At 35.2% G+C, this 20847-nt stretch overlaps 1 protein-coding gene, 1 non-coding gene and 1 pseudogene across 13 annotated transcripts in view; 1 reads left to right on the plus strand and 2 right to left on the minus strand.

The window, feature by feature from the left end:
* The window catches only part of LRCH2 (leucine rich repeats and calponin homology domain containing 2), a 105868-nt gene that overhangs the window by 11100 nt on the left and 73921 nt on the right, over positions 1-20847 (minus strand). For 4 of the 12 annotated variants that reach the window (XM_070606371.1, XM_070606367.1, XM_070606366.1 and 1 more), the window contains 6 exons: positions 11812-11856; positions 9434-9481; positions 7044-7101; positions 6170-6282; positions 5853-5990; positions 5617-5694 (listed from right to left, as the gene is read on the minus strand). In XM_070606371.1, the coding sequence (XP_070462472.1) occupies positions 5617-5694; positions 5853-5990; positions 6170-6282; positions 7044-7101; positions 9434-9481; positions 11812-11856 (480 nt within the window). Of the gene's footprint in view, positions 1-5616; positions 5695-5852; positions 5991-6169; positions 6283-6653; positions 6853-7043; positions 7102-9433; positions 9482-11811; positions 11857-20847 lie in introns of all 12 variants that reach the window. The other 8 variants (XM_070606372.1, XM_070606369.1, XM_070606368.1 and 5 more) reach the window with 3 other exon arrangements.
* Positions 8954-9082, minus strand: LOC139081249 (small nucleolar RNA SNORA35). Its single transcript, XR_011536371.1, has one exon. It is a non-coding gene; the product is annotated as a small nucleolar RNA SNORA35 (small nucleolar RNA).
* On the plus strand, positions 12299-13413 carry LOC103541148 (ATP synthase subunit f, mitochondrial pseudogene; annotated as a pseudogene).

The following is a 20847-nucleotide window of genomic DNA, read 5'->3' on the forward strand; positions in this document are numbered from 1 at the left end:
CAGAGAAAGCATTTGACAAGACCCAACATCCATTTATGATAAAAAGTCTCAATAAAATGGGTATAAAAGGAAAGTATCTCAATATAATAAAGGCCATATGCAACAAAGCCACAGCAAACATCATACTTAATGGTGAAAAACTGAAAGCCATCCTTCTGAAAACAGGAACAAGACAAGGATGCCCACTCTCACCATTCTTACTCAACATAGTACTGGAGGTTTTGGCCAGAGCAATTAGGCAAGAAAAAGAAATAAAAGAGATCCAAATTGCAAAGGAAGAAGTAAAACTCTCACTGTTTGAAGGCAATGTGATTCTATTTATAGGAAACCCTAAAGAATCCACCAGAAAACGATTAGAAATAATAACTACAGCAAAGTTGCAGGGTACAAAAATCAACTTACAAAAATCAGTTGCATTTCTATAATAACGAACTAGCAGAAAGAGAAGTCAAGAATACAATCCCATTTACAATCAGAATGAAAAGAACAAAATATCTAGGAATAAATTTAACCAAGGAGGTGAAAGACCTATACATTGAAAACTATAAGACATTATTGAAAGAAATCAAAGAAGACAAAAAGAAATGGAAACATATTCTATTGGAAGAATAAACATAGTTAAAATGTCCATATTACCTAAAGCAATCTACAAATTTGATGCAATCCCAATCAAGAGTTCCAATGACATTCTTTATGGAAACAGAACAAAGAATCCTAAAATTCATATGGAAAAAAAAGACCCTGAATAGCCAAAGCAATCCTGGAAAAAAAGAACAAAGGTGGAGGCATCACAATCCCTGACTTCAAAATATACTACAAAGCTACAGTAATCAAAACAGCACGGTACCAGCAGAAAATCAGATGCACAGATCAATTGGACAGAATTGAAAGCCCAGAAATAAAACCACAAATCTATGAACAGCTAATCTTCTACAAAGGAGGCAAGGACATAAAGTGAGAAAGGAAAGTGTCTTTAATAAAGTGTGTTGGGAAAACTGGACAGCAACATGCAGAAGAATGAAAGTAGACAATTATCTTACACCATACACAAAAATTAACTCAAAATGGATTAAAGACTTGAATGTAAGACCTGAAACCAAGAAATTTCTAGAAGAAAATATAGGCAGTACACTCTTGGACATTGGTCTTAGCAGTATCTTTTTGAATACTACGTCTACTCGGGCAAGAGGGACAAAAGAAAAAATAAACAAATGGGACTACGTCAGACTACAGAGATTCTGCAAGGCAAAGGAAACTAGGAACAAAACAAAAAGACAACCCACCAAATGGGAGAAAATATTTGCAAATCATATATCTGACAAGGGTTATTTTCCAAAATATATAAAGAACTCATCCAACTCAACAACAAGAAAACAAACAACCCAATCAAAAATGGGCAGAGGATATGAACAGATCTTTTCCCCAAGAAGATATATGGACGGCCAAGAGGCACATCAGGGTTCAACATCACTAATCATCAGGGAAGTGCAAACCAAAACTACAATGAGATTTCACCTTATACCAGTCAGAATAGCTATATTTAACAAGACAAAAAATAACAAATGTTGTACAGGGTGTGGAGAAAAGGAACCCTCACACTGCTGGTGGAAATGCAAGCTGGTACAGCTGCTATGGAAAACAGTACGGAGATTTCTCAAAAAATTAAAAACAGAAATACCATACGACCCAACTATTCCACTACTGGGTATTCATTCAATGAACATGAAATCAACAATCCAAAGAGACTTATGCATCCCTATGTTCATCACAGCATTATTCTCAATAGCCAAGATGTGGAAGCAACCCAAGCGCCCATCAACTGATGAATGGATAAAGAAGATGTGGTGTGTGTGTGTGTGTGTGTGTGTGTGTGTATATATACAACAGAATACTACTCGGCCATAAAAAAGGGGAAAAATCATGATTTGCGACAATATGGATGGACCCTGAGGGTATTATGTTATGTGAAATAAGCTAGACAAAGAAAGACAAACACTGTATGATATCACTTGTATGTGGAAGATAAAAAAAACACATGGATAAGGAGAACAGATTAGTGGTTATCAGAGAGGAAAGGGATGTAGGGGGAGGCAAAACAGGTAAAGGGGCACATATGCATGGTGATGGATAAAAACTACATTATTGGGTGTGAGCACAATGCAGTCTATAAAAAAACTGATTTATAATAATGTACACCTGAAATTACAGTGTTATAGACCATTGTGACCTCAATAAAATAAATTTTTAAAAACTACAAAATAAAAAATAGAATATTTTGATTAAACAAATGCCCAGATATAGTCTTAGATTCTGATAAGAAAATGCCCAGAGGGGCTGGCCCCGTGGCCGAGTGGTTAAGTTCGCCCCCTCTGCTGCAGGCAGCCCAGTGTTTCGTTGGTTCGAGTCCTGGGTGCAGACATGGCACTGCTCATTAAACCACGCTGAGGCAGCGTCCCACATGCCACAACTAGAAGGACCCACAACAAAGAATATACAACTATGTACCGGGGGGCTTTGGGGAGAAAAAGGAAAAAATAAAATCTTTAAAAAAAAAAAAAAGAAAATGCCCAGAGTATAACTTTAGGTAAAAAACAACATAAACAAAAAAACAGTATATACAGAATGATCCTAACGGGGAAATCACAGAAAGAAAATGTATGCTTGTTAACAGCCTTTATCTTTGGGGGGTAGCATTACATGTGATTATATTTTTCTTCTTTATAGTTTTCTGTATTTTAAATTTTTTCTATAATAATCATGCAAAAAATGTTAAAAAATACACTGGCAAACCAGAAAATATCTATTAGAATGGCTAAAATTTGACAAAAAAAAAAAAAACAGTGACGGGGCCAGCCTGGTGGTGCAGCAGTTAAGTTCACACGCTCTGCTTCAGCAGCTCTGGGTTCAGCGGTTCAGGTCCCGGGCATGGATCTACGTATCGCTTATCAAGTGCTGCTGTGGAGGCATCCCTCATATAAAGTAGAGGAAGATGGGCACAGATGTTAGCTCAGGGACAATCCTCCTCAGCAAAAGCAGGAGGATTAGTGGCAGACGTTAGCTCAGGGCTAATCTTCCTCAAAAAAGAAAAGAAAACAAAACAAAACATTGACCTTACTGAACTATTGTTGAGGATGTGGAGGAACTAGAACTCTCATACACTGTTGACGGAAATGCAAAATGATACAACCACTTTGGAAAAGAGTTTTTAACTTTCTTATAATCTTAAGTATACACCTACTATACGTTCCAGTTATTCCACTCCTAGGTATCTACCCAAAATTAAAGAAGGCATATATCCAAAGACTTGTACATTAAAATGTTCATAGCAGCCTTATTTATAGTAGTCCCTAAAACTGGAAACAATCCAAATGGTCATCAAGAGGTCAATGGACCAACAAACTGTGGTCTATTCATACCATGAAATACCACTTAGCAATAAAAAGGAGTAACCTATTTATACATGGAACAACACTGATGAGTCAAACTAATTACAGAGTGAAAGAAGACAGAAAACATAGTATATATTGTATCATTACATTTATATACAACTCTAGATAGAAAATGCAAACTAAATTATAACAGAAAGCAGATTAGTGGTTGCCTGGGGAAGGAAGGACTGCACAGGGACACAAGGAAACTTTTGGGTTTGACAGACATGTTTAATGGTGTTTGCATATGTCAATACTTGTCGAATTGTACACTTCTTATATATGCTCTTTACTGTATCTCAATTATACCTCAATAAAGCTACTAAAATATAAAAATATCTTAAAACCAAAAAAAAGCTAAATAAAGAAACTATTACCATTTCCAAGTCAGAAAAAAAAAATGAAGCTAAAAATAAAACTCTTCCCTTCACCAGTAGCTACAGAGTCTGGAAACTGGGAGTTGATGGCTGGTCCCTCCATTGCCTCCCTTATGGTGAGGTTGGGTGGAGGACTAACCCTGCCCTAGAACAAGCTGGAAAGAGAAGAGTATGCTAAGTAGAATAGTTTTCAAAGGACCTTCCCATTTATCCTCCTTGCCTACTGTATCAAGACGATGTCTCAAGTATGTTGGACCATCTTTTTTCTTTCATATAAAAGAACAGAAATAGAAAGTATCCAAGTTAAAGGGTAGGTTCTGGAGTTAGACACCTGGGTTCATAGTTTGGCTCACTGTTTACTAAAGGTGTGCCCTTGGACAAGTTCCCTAACCTCTCTGTGCCTCAATTTCCTCACCTATAGAATGTGCATTCATTCAATAAATATTCAGTGAGAACCCCCCTGCAAAACACTCTTAAAACAAAAATGGCAAAACAGGAAAATGTATATAATGAAATAATAACTAGAAAAAACCTTAATTTTTCTATTTTCTCACTAAGAGACTAAGAAAAAGAAAGAACATAAAAATGTTTAAGAATTAAATTTTTAGGGGCCGGCCCCACGGCAGAGTGGTTGAGTTTGCGCGCTCTGCTTTGGCGGCCCAGGGTTTCACTGGTTCAGATCCTGGGCGCGGACATGGCACCACTCATCAAGCCATGCTGAGGCGATGTCCCACATGCCACAACTAGAAGGACCCACAACTAAAAATACACAATACACAACTATGTACTGGCGGGCTTTGGGGAGATAAAGGAAAAATAAAATCTTTAAAAAAAAAGAACTAAATTTTTAAAATATCATGTCAAGCATAGAGAAGAGGTAATGAGAAAAGAGCAGCAGGTAGTTTCCAAATTACACAGTAATTCAATTGATTCTCTCTATATAAATTATATTTATTTACTTGAGGAAAGAGGTTAAAATGGAATCTGCAGACCAGATTATTATGACATCCTTAGAAAGAGAGCTTATCAAGCACAACTGAATATATGTGCATCAAATCAACACATTGCACATCTTAAACTTGCACAATGTTTTATGTCAATTATAGCTCAATAAAAATAAATTGTAAAAAATAAAATAAGAGTAAAAAGAAAGCACGACTAGATTGCAATCTGCTAACAACGTCACGTCCTCTCAACAGTCAGTCATGTTAATGTTAGGCTTATAAGGTTTTCCCAAAAGGCAATATTTTGATTATTCATTTTCATAATACATTTACAATACTGCTTTAATTACTGATCTAATAGTATTGCAATTATTATGTGAAACATAAGCCAATTCCCACAAATTTCAAAGTTTGTTCAGTGAGATAGTATGAAAATGTTACTAAGATTTCCAGTTTAACATTTCAAATAAAGTTTAAAACTGTTCACAATGAATGCAACTCTTCCGATCACAGTCTATCAATGAACTCACAAAGGAGCCCAAATGTCCTCCAGCAGGAAAAAGGAGAGTAGCAATAGCATCACAATCAACTTGTAATATGGCCACTAAGTTCTGTTTATTCAATGATGTTTTTGATTAGTAAATTTTCTATCCGTGTAGCTGTCTTATAAATGACCTTAAAAGCAGCTTAAAAACATTCATTAGACAGCTGTTACAGTTACAACTGGAACTCAGTAGAAGGTACCAAGGGAAGGTATTCATTTTCATGTTCAGAAAGCATTATTCATTCCTATTGTGAAGAAGAAGAATCCCAGTAAGCATGTAATAAATATTTAAATGAGCATTTTGTTAGAAAAATAACAATTACCTGTGAGACACCCAACTTTTTACAGGCATCAAGAAAATTTTCCACATTTCTTCGACATTTTGCCATGCTCAATTTAGGCTGTAAAGTAAGGGGGAAAAGGTATATTTTCAGGCATATTGATACAGAAGTTAATAAAAATTGAAAAATGAATTGAGGTATATTATTTAAAGCTCTATCTTCCTTTAGAGAAGCTCTATCTTCCTTTAGAGAACTAAGAAATTGTAGACAAAACTTACCACTGCTGGTGATGGCACATGAATACTAGCTACAGAGCGTGGCCTTATATGATTGGCTAAATGGCAAAGAACAACCCCATCCATCAATGCAGCTCCAATGTCATCCGGCAAAATTACTTTTAGCCTGGATTCAAGATTCTATAAAGAAATGGGTATAAATCATAGATATTCTATCTATATATCTTACATATTTATATTATTAATCATTACATAATCCAAAATTTTAAAGAGCAGTGAAAATAAAAATCCATATACCTTGTTAACTTTCCAAGTTAAACCCATTTCTAAAAGCAGATCAAAAGGTCCATCTGACTTACATTGCGAAGTTGTCGTATTTGCTCTCGCTCTTCTCGTAGATGTTCCATCTTTCTTCTCATTGTAAATCCTGGATCTGCTGCCCCATATTCCTGCCGAGATGAGCGACTAAAAGCTATAAAAACAGAAATTTCCTAGCTTATTACAAAGCTAATAGGAAGGATCAACCATCAGCGGGGAAAGAGACATAATAAAAAGAATCAGTACAAAACTACATAAAACACTATTACTTATTAACACATTCCAAATATTTTTTACAGAATATAATTGAAATCTACTTATCTGCATAATTGAAAGCAACAGGGAAGACAAGTGTAACGATTTCTACCACCTATACATGTTCTTAAACATTCGTTATTAGAAACTTACGACCCAGGTTAAAAATTATTATTGAACATAAATCAGCCTTTATTATCTTTAAAGAAGAAGGAAATTATTCTTGAAGGTCAATACAGTTATTCAGGAATAAAAACTATAATTCAATACCTTGCCAAGTAACATGGATCCATTTTCTTTTGGGCTTGCCAAATGCGAAAAGATCCCTTTTTAAAACCACAATATAATGGAGTGCTATAATTTCAAACAGTGTTTGGTTTGCTGGCAGAGTGGTCACTCTAATAGCAGTCACAGTAGAGTAGAAATAAGACTGCAGTATATCTAAGGCAAAAAGCTGAGGTTTCAGGAGCTTGAAGGTAAAGAGGAAGAAAGAAATGGGGAATGGGAATTGGAAAGACAAATAAGGTTAAGAGAAAATTACTTTTAGGAGAGGGGAAAGAATCTATGTGTACTTAAAACTATGGAATCAATCCCATTTAAGCTGGGAAACTCTAGTTTCATACATAACCAATAAATTTTATTTGCAGAATATATATTTACCTGATCTAGGCTTCAAGCCAAAGGGACCATGTGAAAAACCATCAGTTCTATCATATTCCTAAAAACAGAAAACAAATAAAACCTCTGTTCTTTCAAAATAATCAAGGTAGTTGTTCATTCATATCCAATCCAATTTTGAGAAGTATTTATTTTTTTCCATCATTAGTGGAGTAGAGAAAGGCAAATTGCATTTCAGTTCAAATTGGTAAATTTCACTTTTAAAAAAAGGTCTAGAAATATTTGCTAATTGACCTGACTAAATAAGCCTTTAAATACTTCTCTCTCATAGTATAAGGAAAATGAAAAAGAAAACTAGTTAAGTGTATAAAATAAATAGATACTCTTTTTTGAATGAAGAACCAGACTAAAGTCTCCCCAAAAATGAAGTAAGCTTCAATAAAAAGATAAGTGAAATTAGCAACATTTACTCAGTACCTACTATGTACTCGACACTTAGTGGATAATCTGAAGCAAATCTACACACTCATACTAATGGTGCTACAGAGTGATAGATGATAAATCATTATCTTTTCTATTTGAATGCACATTGTTTCAAAGTGCTTTCACACAGTGGTGTGCTGTGGAAAGAATTGTGGCACATTAAAGAAATCTGAACTTGGATTCAGAAAGCTTAGGCTAAGGCTGGAGAAAAACACTTAATTTCTCTGTGACTGTTTCTTCATCTTTAAAATGGGATGTTGTGAAGATTGACTGAGATGACCTAAAAAAACGCACTTTGTAAATTATAAAGTCATAAGATAATGTAATTTTAGCAGCATCTTATTTAATCTGTGCAACAACTGTGAATTAGAGTCTGGGCTTTTGTCACTTCTCTACCATTTATTGACTGGGGTCTTGGGAAAAGCTATTAGTCTGTTGTGTCGTAAAATAATGAGGATAATACCAGGCTCACGGGACATCTCAGGTTCAAATGTACAGGCAAGCACTTTGTTAATAGTAAAGTACTATACTAATTATTTATACCATTTTCCTTTCACAGATGCTATTGAAGCAATCGGAATTCTGTTGATTCTCTGCATCTTCTGCTGATTAACTTGTGATACACAGCTCAAGTTGAATGTTAGTTGAGATACCAAAACACACGCTCACCACTCTATCCGTCCACAAGCCTCATAGTTTGTCTTCATTATTTCAGTCAAAGTGTTAAGAATTGCCATACAAAAATATTCACTTATCCAAATGCAAGCAAAAATGTATTAGAAAAGTAGTATAATTTATTGGAGAAAACTAGCACTAATACTCTCCCCGTGAACATAGATCATAAAATCATAAAGCAACTAGGCAAATAAGTAGTCACTTATACATTTATAATATTTATATATAAGTAGTCACACATTTGTTATAACTGAAAGTAAATGAAAGAATTTACAAAAGTATGTAACAGACTAATTTCAGGCTATCCTAATTTAAATTATTTTCTAAAAGAATGTAAACCATTTTACCTGCCATACAGATAATTTAGAAACATGCTAATAAAACTAATGTCCAAGTCCATTTAAAAGTTTTATAATGCAACTCACCCAAAACAGACAAATAATCCTGGCTTTTAAAAAAAAATTAACACCACCTATATAAAATAAAATGCTATCTAACTAACCAAAGTTATGTGGTGAATTTGGATCATTCAGATATTTAGACAAAGTCCTGAAATGAATCATAGTCATTGATTTACTAATGCCAAAACAATAAAAATACTAAATAAGGTAATCTGAAGTAGAAGAGACACTATTTAGAATTTTTAAAATTTATCTCTTGTAAAGTAATCGATTTAACTAAATTAGAAGAATCACTCATATTAACCCCAGAGTATTTAGTTGAGATTTCACAAACTCGAGTTTTCATCTACCCCTTCTCCTTATGCCCCCCACTTGCGTCTAAGATGCTAGGGATTGTGTACCCTCCTGTCGATAGGAACAACCCACTGCAGGGATGTTTCTCGTGGAAAAAGGAAGTTTCTCTTGCATTGCTTTCAGACCTAATTGGTTACGAGAAAAACCAAAGGCCATTGTACAATGCTAAAGTACTTTTTCCAAATTTAAAATTTTAAGGCTGTTCTTATCATTAATTTCAAAATATGGATGAATTATAAAACATAAAAATTTTATAAAGTGAATTCTTTTCTTTGATTTATAGGCATTTTCCAATAAGTAAATTTACATGACATTTATTATGAACAATTGCACAAAAGGTTGGTGTTCTTAGAATTTTTTATAGGCTGGGTTTGTACAAATTAACCTACTGTGGGCTTTTAAATATGGGTGAATAAATTACACTGTAAAACAACAAAAAGAAAAAAAAGAAAGATGAGGTTAGAGAGAAGAGACAAGGAAGAAACCTATGTAAAACACATACAAAAACAGAACTTGTACCTCAGATACTGGAGATTGTGGTGACATATTAGCATTATCACTGTCTTGCTAAAATATAAAAATAAAAAAATGAAAGATGAAATTAAAATACAAATGATGATTTAGACATATAAAAGGAAAACTGAAAATCTTTGATCGACTGCTAAAGGAAGAATCTGAAAAATACCATCTTGCCACTCAAAGTCTGTGAACCAGCAGCATCAGCATCCTCTGGGAGCTTGTTAGAAATGCAGAATCTCAGGCCCCACCCCAGACCTACTGAATCAGAATGTGTATTTCAATATGACCCCAAGGTGATTCATAAGCACTTTCAAGTTTTAAAAGTACTATCCACTCACATAAAATATTTTCTTATAAATTTATTTCCTTTAAATATCACAAATGAAAAATCTTCTCACGTCTTAGAAAAGATCCATGTGTTGAGATTAATTCCTGATGGGAAATGGCAACAATATGTCACAATCTGAGACACGTACAGGGAGGCATGCAAAAATTCCATCACCCCAAATAAGAACATTTACCTGGAAAACTATGTGTATCTAATACAGGCTTAGAAATAATCACCAAGGATTTAATTGTATAAAATAATATTAAACGATCCATGTTTTTTGAATGACTACTACCAATCAAATACAAAAATCTTAACATTTAACCTTGAATATGCATACCACATAGGACATTTATTCATCATTCAACAAGTAATTACCAACCATATACTATATGTCAGACACTGTGCTAGACGCTGGGAACACTGAAATTTAGTAAAATATCATCCACTCAAGGATCTCTCAGTCTAGGGGGAAAATAGGTTCATTTATACAAGTAATACAACCTTCTCAATACAATGATAAAGCTATGCATGGCATATTATGAGGCACAGATAAAGGGCATTTGGGGAAGTTGTGGGGGTTGTGGAGAAGGAAAGTTTCCTGAGAAGGTAAAAAACTGAGTAGGTGTTTACAGAAAAAGAAGGAAGGGAATAACATTCCACAAGGACAAAGACACAGAAGCAATAAATGAAAGGATGAGTGCAGAAAACCTTTGAGCAGTTCCATATTGCTGGAGAGGACAGTGAAAGGAGAGCAAATAGTTGAGTTGAAGCTGACATGGTAAGTGGGGGCTTGATTAAGAAGGACCTAGAGGAGGATGGCCCCTGTGACCGAGTGGTTAAGTTCACACACTCCACGTTGGCGGCCCAGGGTTTCACCAGTTGGGATCCTGGGCACGGTCCTAGCAATGCTCATCAGGCCATGCTGAGGCAGTATCCCACATAGCAGAACCAGAAGGACCTACAACTAGAATATACAACTATGTACTGGGGGGCTTTGGGGAGAAGAAGAAAAAAAGAAGATTGGCAACACATGTTAGTTCAGGTGCCAATCTTTAAAAAAAAAAAAAAAAGAAGGACCTAGAATTTGCCTTCTAAGTGATGAGGAGACAGTCAAGGTTTCTAAGCAAAGGAATGGTCTGATCATATGTGTGTTCTTTGAAATGATCATCGCAGCTGCAGGGAGGAGAATGGACTGGAGAAAGGGAGAAGAGCAAGGATACTATCGTAGTAGTCCAGGGAAGAAATGATGAGGGCCTGTACTAGGGCAGAAATAGAAGAAATGCAGGTGGGAAACGCATTCAAAATATTTCAGTACTAAAAATAAAAGTAGGTCTTGGTAAATGATTAGATATTGAGGCAGGCAGGACCGAAGTGGACATAAAATATAAAGGGACAGGGAGAGCAGCCAAGCTGAACCTCTAGTTCAGGGATCAGCCAATGTTTTCTGTGTGATTCCACTTCCTAAAATTAAAGGAGTTTTCAGAAGCCCTGCCAAGTACCCAACATCAAATTAACTACCAATCCCTCCAAACAAAAATATACAAAGTTTAAGTATTTATGGTGATGAGAATGTATATTTCAAAAATGCTAGGCTGTTGCATGGCTTAAAGTGGTGAAGCGGAAAAATTTATAGTAATGCACAAACTGTAGAAATCTACTTTTAAATGTTAAAATAGTGAACAGAATTTGTGGAAAGAAATTAATAAATTCCAAAGAAATCTCAATTGACTACCAGGTTGATTTAGGAAGATAAAAGACGGGAAAATGTAAAAATTTTAAATTCATGAATTACAGTTTCAAGATGAATGCTAACAAAATTCTACAACTGAACTATTAGAAATTCTATTCCAAATAAAGGACATATGGAAATTACATGATTACGTTAATGATTGTATGATGATGCTGAGTTTTTATCAGTGGCGAAAACCCATGCATTAAATCAATAACAAAGAAACTGCAAGATGGGTTACATTTTACTCTGATTGAGGCAACCACATATGAAAAATAAATATTTTAAATAATTACTAACATTACCCTGTTTTCTCACCTCATCGTTTTCATTGCCACTTGAACTCTTCCTTGATGATTTATACTGAAAAATATTTAAAGCACATACTTTATTTTTCCTTGAACATATGAATTTGTTGCTAGTAAATTATATGTGAGGTTTATTCATATTTTGGTAATTTTATTAAATTATCTGATACTAAGTTTAATTACATAACCAGTTTAAATAGTCCTACTATTTGCTAATAGCTAACACGAACAGTCCTTTCTACGTGCAAGGCACAGTTCTAAGTACTTTACATATATCAAGTAAACATTTCCTCCTAAGCCAATCCATTTCCCATTCACTCAGGTTTGCTATTTGAGGGCTGTCTTAAATCCTCCTTTTTCTTAATCCACTACATTCAATACGTCATCACGTCAATTGTTTTTTATCTCTCTCCATCTTACTTCTGAATTCTCACAAGTACCACCCTATCCTAGGCCCCCATTATCTCACACCTAGTCGATAATATCACCATTCAAAAATGTCTATTGTTAAGAAACCTAGTGATTTCAGGTAAAAGAAAATACTATATTAAATGTATATACTGACTATATAATAATATTAGTTGTGATAATAGCTAACTTATACTAGTGCTTACTATATACCAGGCATTGATTTAAGTGTTACATGAATTAACCCATTTAATATTCATAACAACTCTAAGGTAAATACTAATATCTCTACTTTATACCGAGGCATAGAGGTAATATACTCAATATAAAAAAATGCTAATATGTGAAAAAGTGCTTTTTAGATTTAAGGAAATACAATATGACAACCACTACAGTTCTTATTTCTGATTCCTCCTCACCACAAATATTCAGTGGAAAATCAGTGGAAGACTAACCTTCTCAAAACATTACTTGGAACTCATGACTCTCCTGTTGAAAAACCTACTAACTTTAGGATTATGTCCAAATTTCTTTGCCTGGCATTCAAGGTTCTCTTTAATGGTCCCCTTTACTTATGCAGCTTTATCTTCCATGACTCCTGGAAAAATAGATAACCTACCTGATAGATAGTTCTACCATGAACTGAGGGGTGAGCAGTATTAGGGATTACAAATACAAGACCTAACTTCCTCTACTGTCACTCCTGTGATTTAAGACAATTATCACTACTTTCCAGGGTGCTCTTTCCAGCTGATCCCAGACATAGCCTCAATATGCTTTCAACCCAATGCTCCACATAGCCACTGAATGGAGTTAGCATGTGTGAATAAACCTACTGGCTATCCCTAGGCATGATGCTCACTTATGTCACTTATTCTTGGTTATATTCTACTTTAAAAAAAGAGTGACATTTGGAAAGCAGACACCAGGACTCCAAGACGGCATCACTCATACCAGTGAGGGAGAAGAAACTCATGGGTGTCTGAATAGGGGAGCTACCAAGCTGGATACTGATGCGGGATTTCATCCCTAAAGGTACTGTTGGAGCATTTCTAAGAGGTTACTACTGGTATCACAACAAGTATGTCAATGTGAAGAAAGGGAGCATTGCTGGGGTTTCTAAGTGCTGGCAGCTTACGAACTTCTCAAATACCACCTTTCTTACAAGAAACTCACACATGAGCAGCTATGCAAGTACCACTGAAAAGGGCCCAGTGTAGAGGGCACAGTCTACATTCCTGACCATGACCTTTTTTGGCCAGCACTCCTGATCTTTGCTGAATCCTTTCATATCCTAACTGAGAGTTAATACCCAATAAAAGACGATTGGTACAAAAAAAAAAAGAATAACATTTGAGTGAATAATAAGCTAATATTTATTAGGTGCATACTCTGTGGCAAGCAGAGTTCTAAGCACTTTACATTATTAAATAATTCAATAGTTATAACAATCCTGTGGAGGAAGATATTATTAGTCATTTGAAGATTAAAAAAACTAAGCTCAGCAAGGTTAGGTAATTTGCCAAAGTCACACAGTTAGTAGATATCTCAAATAAGGCCTGGAACCTGAGTGATTTGATTCTAGAAGCCCAGGCTCTTAACCACTATGCTATACTCCCATCTCTAAATCCTAAATGATTAGTAGGAATTTCTCAGGAATAAAGGGCTGATGAGCATGACATTCCCAAAAGGAAAGCACAAAGGAATAAAAAAGCTCAGCCCAGGGGCTGGCCCATTGGCATAGTACTTAAGTTGGTATGCTCTGCTTCCATGAACTGGGGATCATGGGTTCAGATTGTGGGCACAAACCTACAAACCACTCATCAAGCCATGCTGTGGCAGCATCCCACACACAAAATAGAGAAAGACTGGCACAGATGGTAGCTCAGGGACTATCTTCCTCAAGCAAAAAGAGGAAGATTGGCAACAGACGTTAGCTCAGGTGGCCCTCACCAAAAAAAAGAAAAAAAAGCCCAGACTATGCAGAAAACAAAGAGCAGTAGTGTGGCTCGTGAGGAAAGTGAATCGTGGCAGGCAACAAAACTTAGAGAAGTAGATAAAGATGGCCCATGAAGTTTCTAAAAAGTCTAAACTTTATGTATATTGATAATGGGGAACCAATAAAGACATTTAAGCTGAGGATTTCTCTAAGGACTGGGAGACTAGAGAAAGGGGGACCATTAAGAAGTTATTACAATTGCTCAGGTGAGAAAGAATGAGGGTTCCAACAAAACGAAGGGAAATAGAGACAAAGAGGTGATGAATTGGAGAAATGACGTATAACTAACATCCTGGTGACCAATTAGGTGAAGGGAATGAAAGAGGGAAAGATGAAGGAGGACTCAGATACAGAGCTTAGATAACTTTATAGATACCTCTACTATTAATTACAATAAAGAATAGAGAGGAGGAGCAAGCTCCATAGTGCAGAGAGGGAGAGGGAGACATAATGAATCTGAAATACATGTAGGGCATCCATACAATTCGAAACACCGGTCTGGAGATCAGAACAATTTTATGGGATATAAATTTAGACACAGCAGAATATGAGAGACATCTGGAACCATAAAAGCTTCAGAGAGAGTTTTTAGAGTAATAAAAAGAGAATGAGATCCAGGCCCAGCCCTGCGGCACAGTGCTTAAGTTTGCAAACTGTGCTTTGGTGGCCCAGGGCTCATGGGTTTGGATCCCAGGCACGGACCTACACACCATTCATCAAGCCATTCTGTGGCGGCATCCCACAAACCAAAGAGAGGAAGACTGGCACAGATGTTAGCTCAGGGACAATCTTCCTCACCAAAATATGAAAAGGATGAGACCCTAAGAGCAAGCAGAAGAAAAGTTAGACAAGGACATCAAAAAGAATCAGGGAAGAAAAATGACGCAGAAACCAAGAAAGTAGTTTCAAGAAGAAAGACATGCTTATCATTGTCAAATGTAACATAGATTTTGCCATTAGTAGGCACATGTTAAGTTCTAATGAGGGACTATTTCAAAGGAGAAATAGAGGTGAAAGCCAAGGAGCAGTGGGTTAAGAAGAGATGAAAAACTGGAGACCTAGATATGAAAAGTTTGGCCCTAAAAGAAAGCAAAGAGAAAAAGCAACAGCTGAAAAGGGAATCAGGAATAATGGTAGAGGTCTGAGAACATTTATAAGATAGAAGGTAAAGAGACAGAAAGGACATAGAAGAGTGAGCAGATAATTGATAAACGAAAGAAACAGAAGATGCTGCAGTCAAGAAGTTAGATAATGAGAATTGTATTATTGTTACTCAACAACAATTCTAATTAAAAATATCCATTATACATGAAAACTCAGAAGGATACTACTTAGTTTGCAATACTGCACATATTTAAAGGACCTAAAACCCAACCTAATATTTACATAGATTTAAAAATATTCTGTAGGTTCAACTTTTTACTCATTCAACTCAAGTGTCCTCAATTAATATTCAGTTCTGAATAACTTAAGTTTTATTGCATCTAAATTCAAATGCTACAATACAGGCCTATTCAGAAACAGAAAGGTCAGCTCATCTCTGAGGCTTATAATAAATTTCACAGGAGAGACAGTTGACTTGTGCACAAACTCTGACTCAGAACAAACCAGGTTATTTCACAAGCCCAGCTGGCTTCCATATTCCAATATAAAATTAACCATGATCATAAAAACTATATAAAAATATTTTCTTTGGGGTTAGCTTTTAAATTAAAATACTGCACTGTATTTATGAAATCAGATATATATTTTGAGTCATTATAATGTTTTATTACAATAGTAATAAGATACGTTTGAAGACAAATATATATGCCATCTCAATAAGTCAAATAATCCTTAAAACTAACTTAGTATACTTGTTCTAATGCCTTTTAACTTTGTTCCTTTAGAAATAAATCATCAGATGCATTTAGAAATTCATGTGTTATCATTCTTACAAGATGTTACAAGATGATCAAGTGGGACTTATTCCAGGGACACAGGGATGGTTCAACATCCACAAATCAATCACTGTGATACACCACATTAACAAAATGAAGAATAGAAATCACATCGTCATCTCAATAGATGTAGAGAAAGCATTTGACAAAATACAGCATCCATTTATGATAAAAACTCAATAAAATGAGTATATAAGGAAAGCACCTCAACATAATAAAGGCCATATATATCAAACACAATGCTAATATCATTCTCAATGGAGAAAATCTGAAGGCTACCCCTCGGAGAAGAGCAACTAGACAAGGATGCCGACTTTCATCACTCTTGTTTAACATAGTACTGGAAGTCTTAGCCCAAGCAATCAGACAAGAAAAAGGAATGAAAGGGATCCAAAATGGAAAGAAAGAAGTAAACTGTTATTATTTGCAGATGACATGATTTTATATATAGAAAACCCTAAAGAATCCACTAAAAAACATTTAGAAATGATCAATGAATACAGTCAAGTTGCAGGATACAAAATCAACATACAAAAATTAGTTGCGTTTCTATATGCTAACAACAAAGCAGCAGAAAGATAAATTAAGAATACAATCCCATTTACAACTGTGACAAACAGAATAAAATTTCTAGGAATAAACTTAATCAAAGAGGTAAAAGATCTGTACACCGAAAACTATAAAACATTGTTGAAAGAAATCAAAGACATAAAAAAATGGAAAGATATTCCATGCTCTTGGATTGGAAGAATTAACATAGTTAAAATGTCCATACTTCTTGAAGCAATCTATAGATTCAATGTAATCCCTATCAAAGTTCCAAAATTTTTCACAGAAATAGAAGAAAGAATCCTAAAATTTATATGGAACAAAAGCCCCCAAATAGCTAAAGGAATCCTAAGAAAAAAGAACAAAGCTGGAAGTATCACACTCCCTGATTTCAAAACATACTACAAAGCTATAGTAACCAAACCAGGATGGTACTGGCACAAAAACAAACACACAGATTAATGGAACAGAATGGAGAGCCCAAAAATAAACACACACATCTATGGACAGTTAATTTTCTAGAAGGGAACCAAGAACATACAATGGAGAAAGGAAAGTCTCTTCAATAACTGGTACTGGGAAAACTGGACAGCCATACACAAAAAAATTAAAGTAGACACTATCTTATACCATACACAAAAATCAACTCAAAATGGATTAAAGACTTAAATGTAAGACCTGGAAACATTAAACTTGAAGAATAAAACATAGACAGTACACTCTGTGACAGGGGTCCTAGTAACATATTTTCAAGTAGCTTGTCTGACTGGGAAAGGGAAACAATAGAAAAAATAAACAAATAGGACTACATCAAACTAAAAACCTTCTGTACAGCAAAGGAAAAATATCAACAAAATGAAAATACATCCTAACAACTGGGAGAAGATATTTGCAAACCACATGTCTGATAAGTAGTTAACATCCAAAATATATAAAGAACTCATACATCTCATAAAAAAAAACTAACACAATTAAAAATGGGCAAAAGCTCTGAACATACATTTTTCCAAAGGAGATATACAGAAGACCAATACGCACACGAAAAAATGTTCAACATCACTATCAGGGAGATGCAAATCAAAACTACAATGAAGGCATCAGCCCAGTGGTGTAGCAGTTAAGATCGAGCACTCTGCTTTGGTGGCCTGGGTTTTGCCAGTTCAGATCCCAGGCGCAGACCTAGCACCGCTTACCAAGCCATGCTGTGGCAGGCATTCTAGATATAAAATAGAGGAAGGTGAGCACAGATGTTAACTCAGGGCCAATCTTCCTCAGAAAAAGACAAGGATTGGCAGCAGATGTTAGCTCAGGGCCAATCATCCTAAAAAAAAAAAAAAACTAGAATGACATATCACCTTACTCTCAACAGAATGGCTATAATTAACAAGATAGGAAACAATAAGTGTTGGAGAGGATGTGGAGAGAAGGGAACCCTCATACACTACTGGTAGGAGTGCAAACTGGTGCAGCCACTATGGAAAACAGTATGGAGATTCCTGAAAAAATTAAAAATAGATCTACCACATGATCTAGCTATTCCACTGCTGGGTATTTATCCAAAGAACATGAACACGAATGCATAAAGATAGATGCACCCCTATGTTCATCACAGCATTATTCACAATAACCAAGACTTGGAAGCAACCTGGGTACCCATCAAGGGATGAATGGATAAAGAAGATCTGGTATATATACACAATAGAATACTACTCAGCCATAAAAAAAGATGAAATCCAGCCATTTGTGACAACATGGATGGATCTTGAGAGCATTATGCTCAGTGAAATAAGTCAGAGGGAGAAAGGCAAATATCATATCCTCTCACTCATAAGTAGAAGATAAAAACAACACACATATCAACAGAGACTTGATTGGTGGTTACCAGAGGGGAAGGGAGGAGGGAGTAAGGTGAAAGGGGTGATTAGGGAGATGTGCGTGGTGATGGATTGTAATTAGTCTTTGGGTGGTGAACATGTTGTAATCTACACAGAAATCAAATATATAATGATTTACACAGACATTTATATAATGTTATAAATCACCGTTACCACAAAAGAAAATAAAAAATTTAAAAAGCACAAAAACCCAGACTATTTGCTTCCCCTCCCCCCAAAAATTAAAGCTACTAATTTATATTAAACATAATTTCTCAACAAGAGGTTAGATTTTCATATTTTGTTGTATAGCTATTAAAATAATATTAATATATTTCTGTAAACAATTTTTTTTAAAAGTAGTTATTTCCTGGGATAAGTTTACTTTGAGAAACAATGAGTTTATTTATTCATTTATTTTTTTATTGGGGTCATAATAGTTTAAAACATTGTGAAATTTCAGTTGTACATTATCATCTGTCAGTCACCATGTACATGTGCCCATTCACCCTTTGTGCCCACACTCCAACCCCCTTACCCCTGGTAACCACTGAACTGTTCTCTTTGTACATGTGGTTGTTTATCTTCCACATATGAGTGAAATCATATGGTGTCCGTCTTTCTCTGTCTGGTTTACTTCACTTAACATAATACCATCAAGGTCCATCCACGTTCTTGAGAATGGGACGATTTTGCCTTTTTTATGGCTGAGTAGTATTCCATTGTATATATATACTACATCTTCTTTATCTGATTGGTCTTGTTCCTGTTCTCAGAAGGATGGCTTTCAGTTTTCATGTCGTCAGCAAGAGTTTGATTTCTTCACTGCCGGTTTGGATACCTTTTACTTCTTTTTCTTACCTAATTGCTCTGGCCAAAACCTCCAGTACTATGTTGAATAAAGGCGGTGAGAGTGGGCACCCTTGTCTTGTTCCTGTTCTCAGAGGGATGGTTTTCAGGTTTTCCCCATTGAGTATGATGCTGCTGTGAGTTTTTAATATATTGCCTGTATTATTTTGAGGTACTTTCCTTTTATTCTGATTTTATTAAGAGATTTTATCATGAATGAAAGTTGGATCTTGTCAAATGCTTTCTCTGTGTCTATTGAAATGATCACATGGTTTCGGTTCCTCATTTTGTTAATGTGGTTTATCATATTGATTGATTTTCGGATGCTGAAACAACCCTGGGTCTCTGGTATAAATCCCACTTGATCATGAGGTGTGATCTTTTTGATGTGTTGCTGTATTCAGGTTGCCAATATTTTCTTGAGGATTTTTGCATCTATTTTCATTAGCGATCTTGACTTGTAATTTTCCTTTTTTGTGTTGTCCTTGTCTGGCTTTAGTATCAGGGTGATGTTGGCCTCGTAGAAAGTGTTAGAAAGTGTTCCATCTTCCCAATTCTTTGGAACAATTTGAGAAGAACAGGTATTAAATCTTCTTTGAATGTTTTCTAGGATTCTCCAGAGAAGCCATCTGGTCCTGGATTTTTATTTGGGGGGAGGTTTTTGATTACTGTTTCAATCTCTTGTAATTGGTATATTCAGATTATTTCTTCTTGATTCACTTTTGGGAGGTTGGAAGAGTCTAAGAATTTATCCCTTTCTTCTAGATTGTCCCAATTAGATGGCATATAGGTTTTCAATGTATTCTCTTATAATCTTTTGTATTTCTTTGGTATCCATTGTAATTTCTCCTCTTTCATGTCTAATTTTATTTCTTTGAGCTTTTTCTCTTGTTTTCTTAGTGAGTGTGGCTAACAGTTTGTCAATTTTGTTTATATTCTCAGAGAACCAGCTCTAAGTTTCACTGATTCTTTCTATTGTCTTTTTTGTTTCAATTTCATTTCTGCTCTGATTTTTATTATTTCCCTCCTTCTGCTGAGTTTGGGCTTTGTTGTTCTTTTTCTAATTCTGTTAGTTGTAGTCTGAGATTGCTTATTTGAGATTTTTCTTGTTTGTTAAGGTAAACCTGATTTGCAATGAATTTCCCTCTTAGGACCACTTTTGCTGCATCCCATATGGGTTGGTATGGTATGTTTTCATTTTCATTTGTCTCCAGATATTTTTTTTATTTGTCCTTTAATTTCTTCAATGATCCATTGGTTGTTCAGTAGCATGTTGTTTAGTTTCCACATCTTTGTCCCTTTCTCAGCTTTTTTCTTGCAGTTGATTTCCAGTTTCATAGAATTATGGTCAGAAAATATGCTTTGTATTATTTCTATCTTCTTAAATTTATTGAGGCTTGACTTGTTTCCAAACACATGGTCTATTC

Source organism: Equus przewalskii, chromosome X (assembly GCF_037783145.1).
Source record: "Equus przewalskii isolate Varuska chromosome X, EquPr2, whole genome shotgun sequence".
Lineage (NCBI taxonomy): Eukaryota > Metazoa > Chordata > Mammalia > Perissodactyla > Equidae > Equus > Equus przewalskii.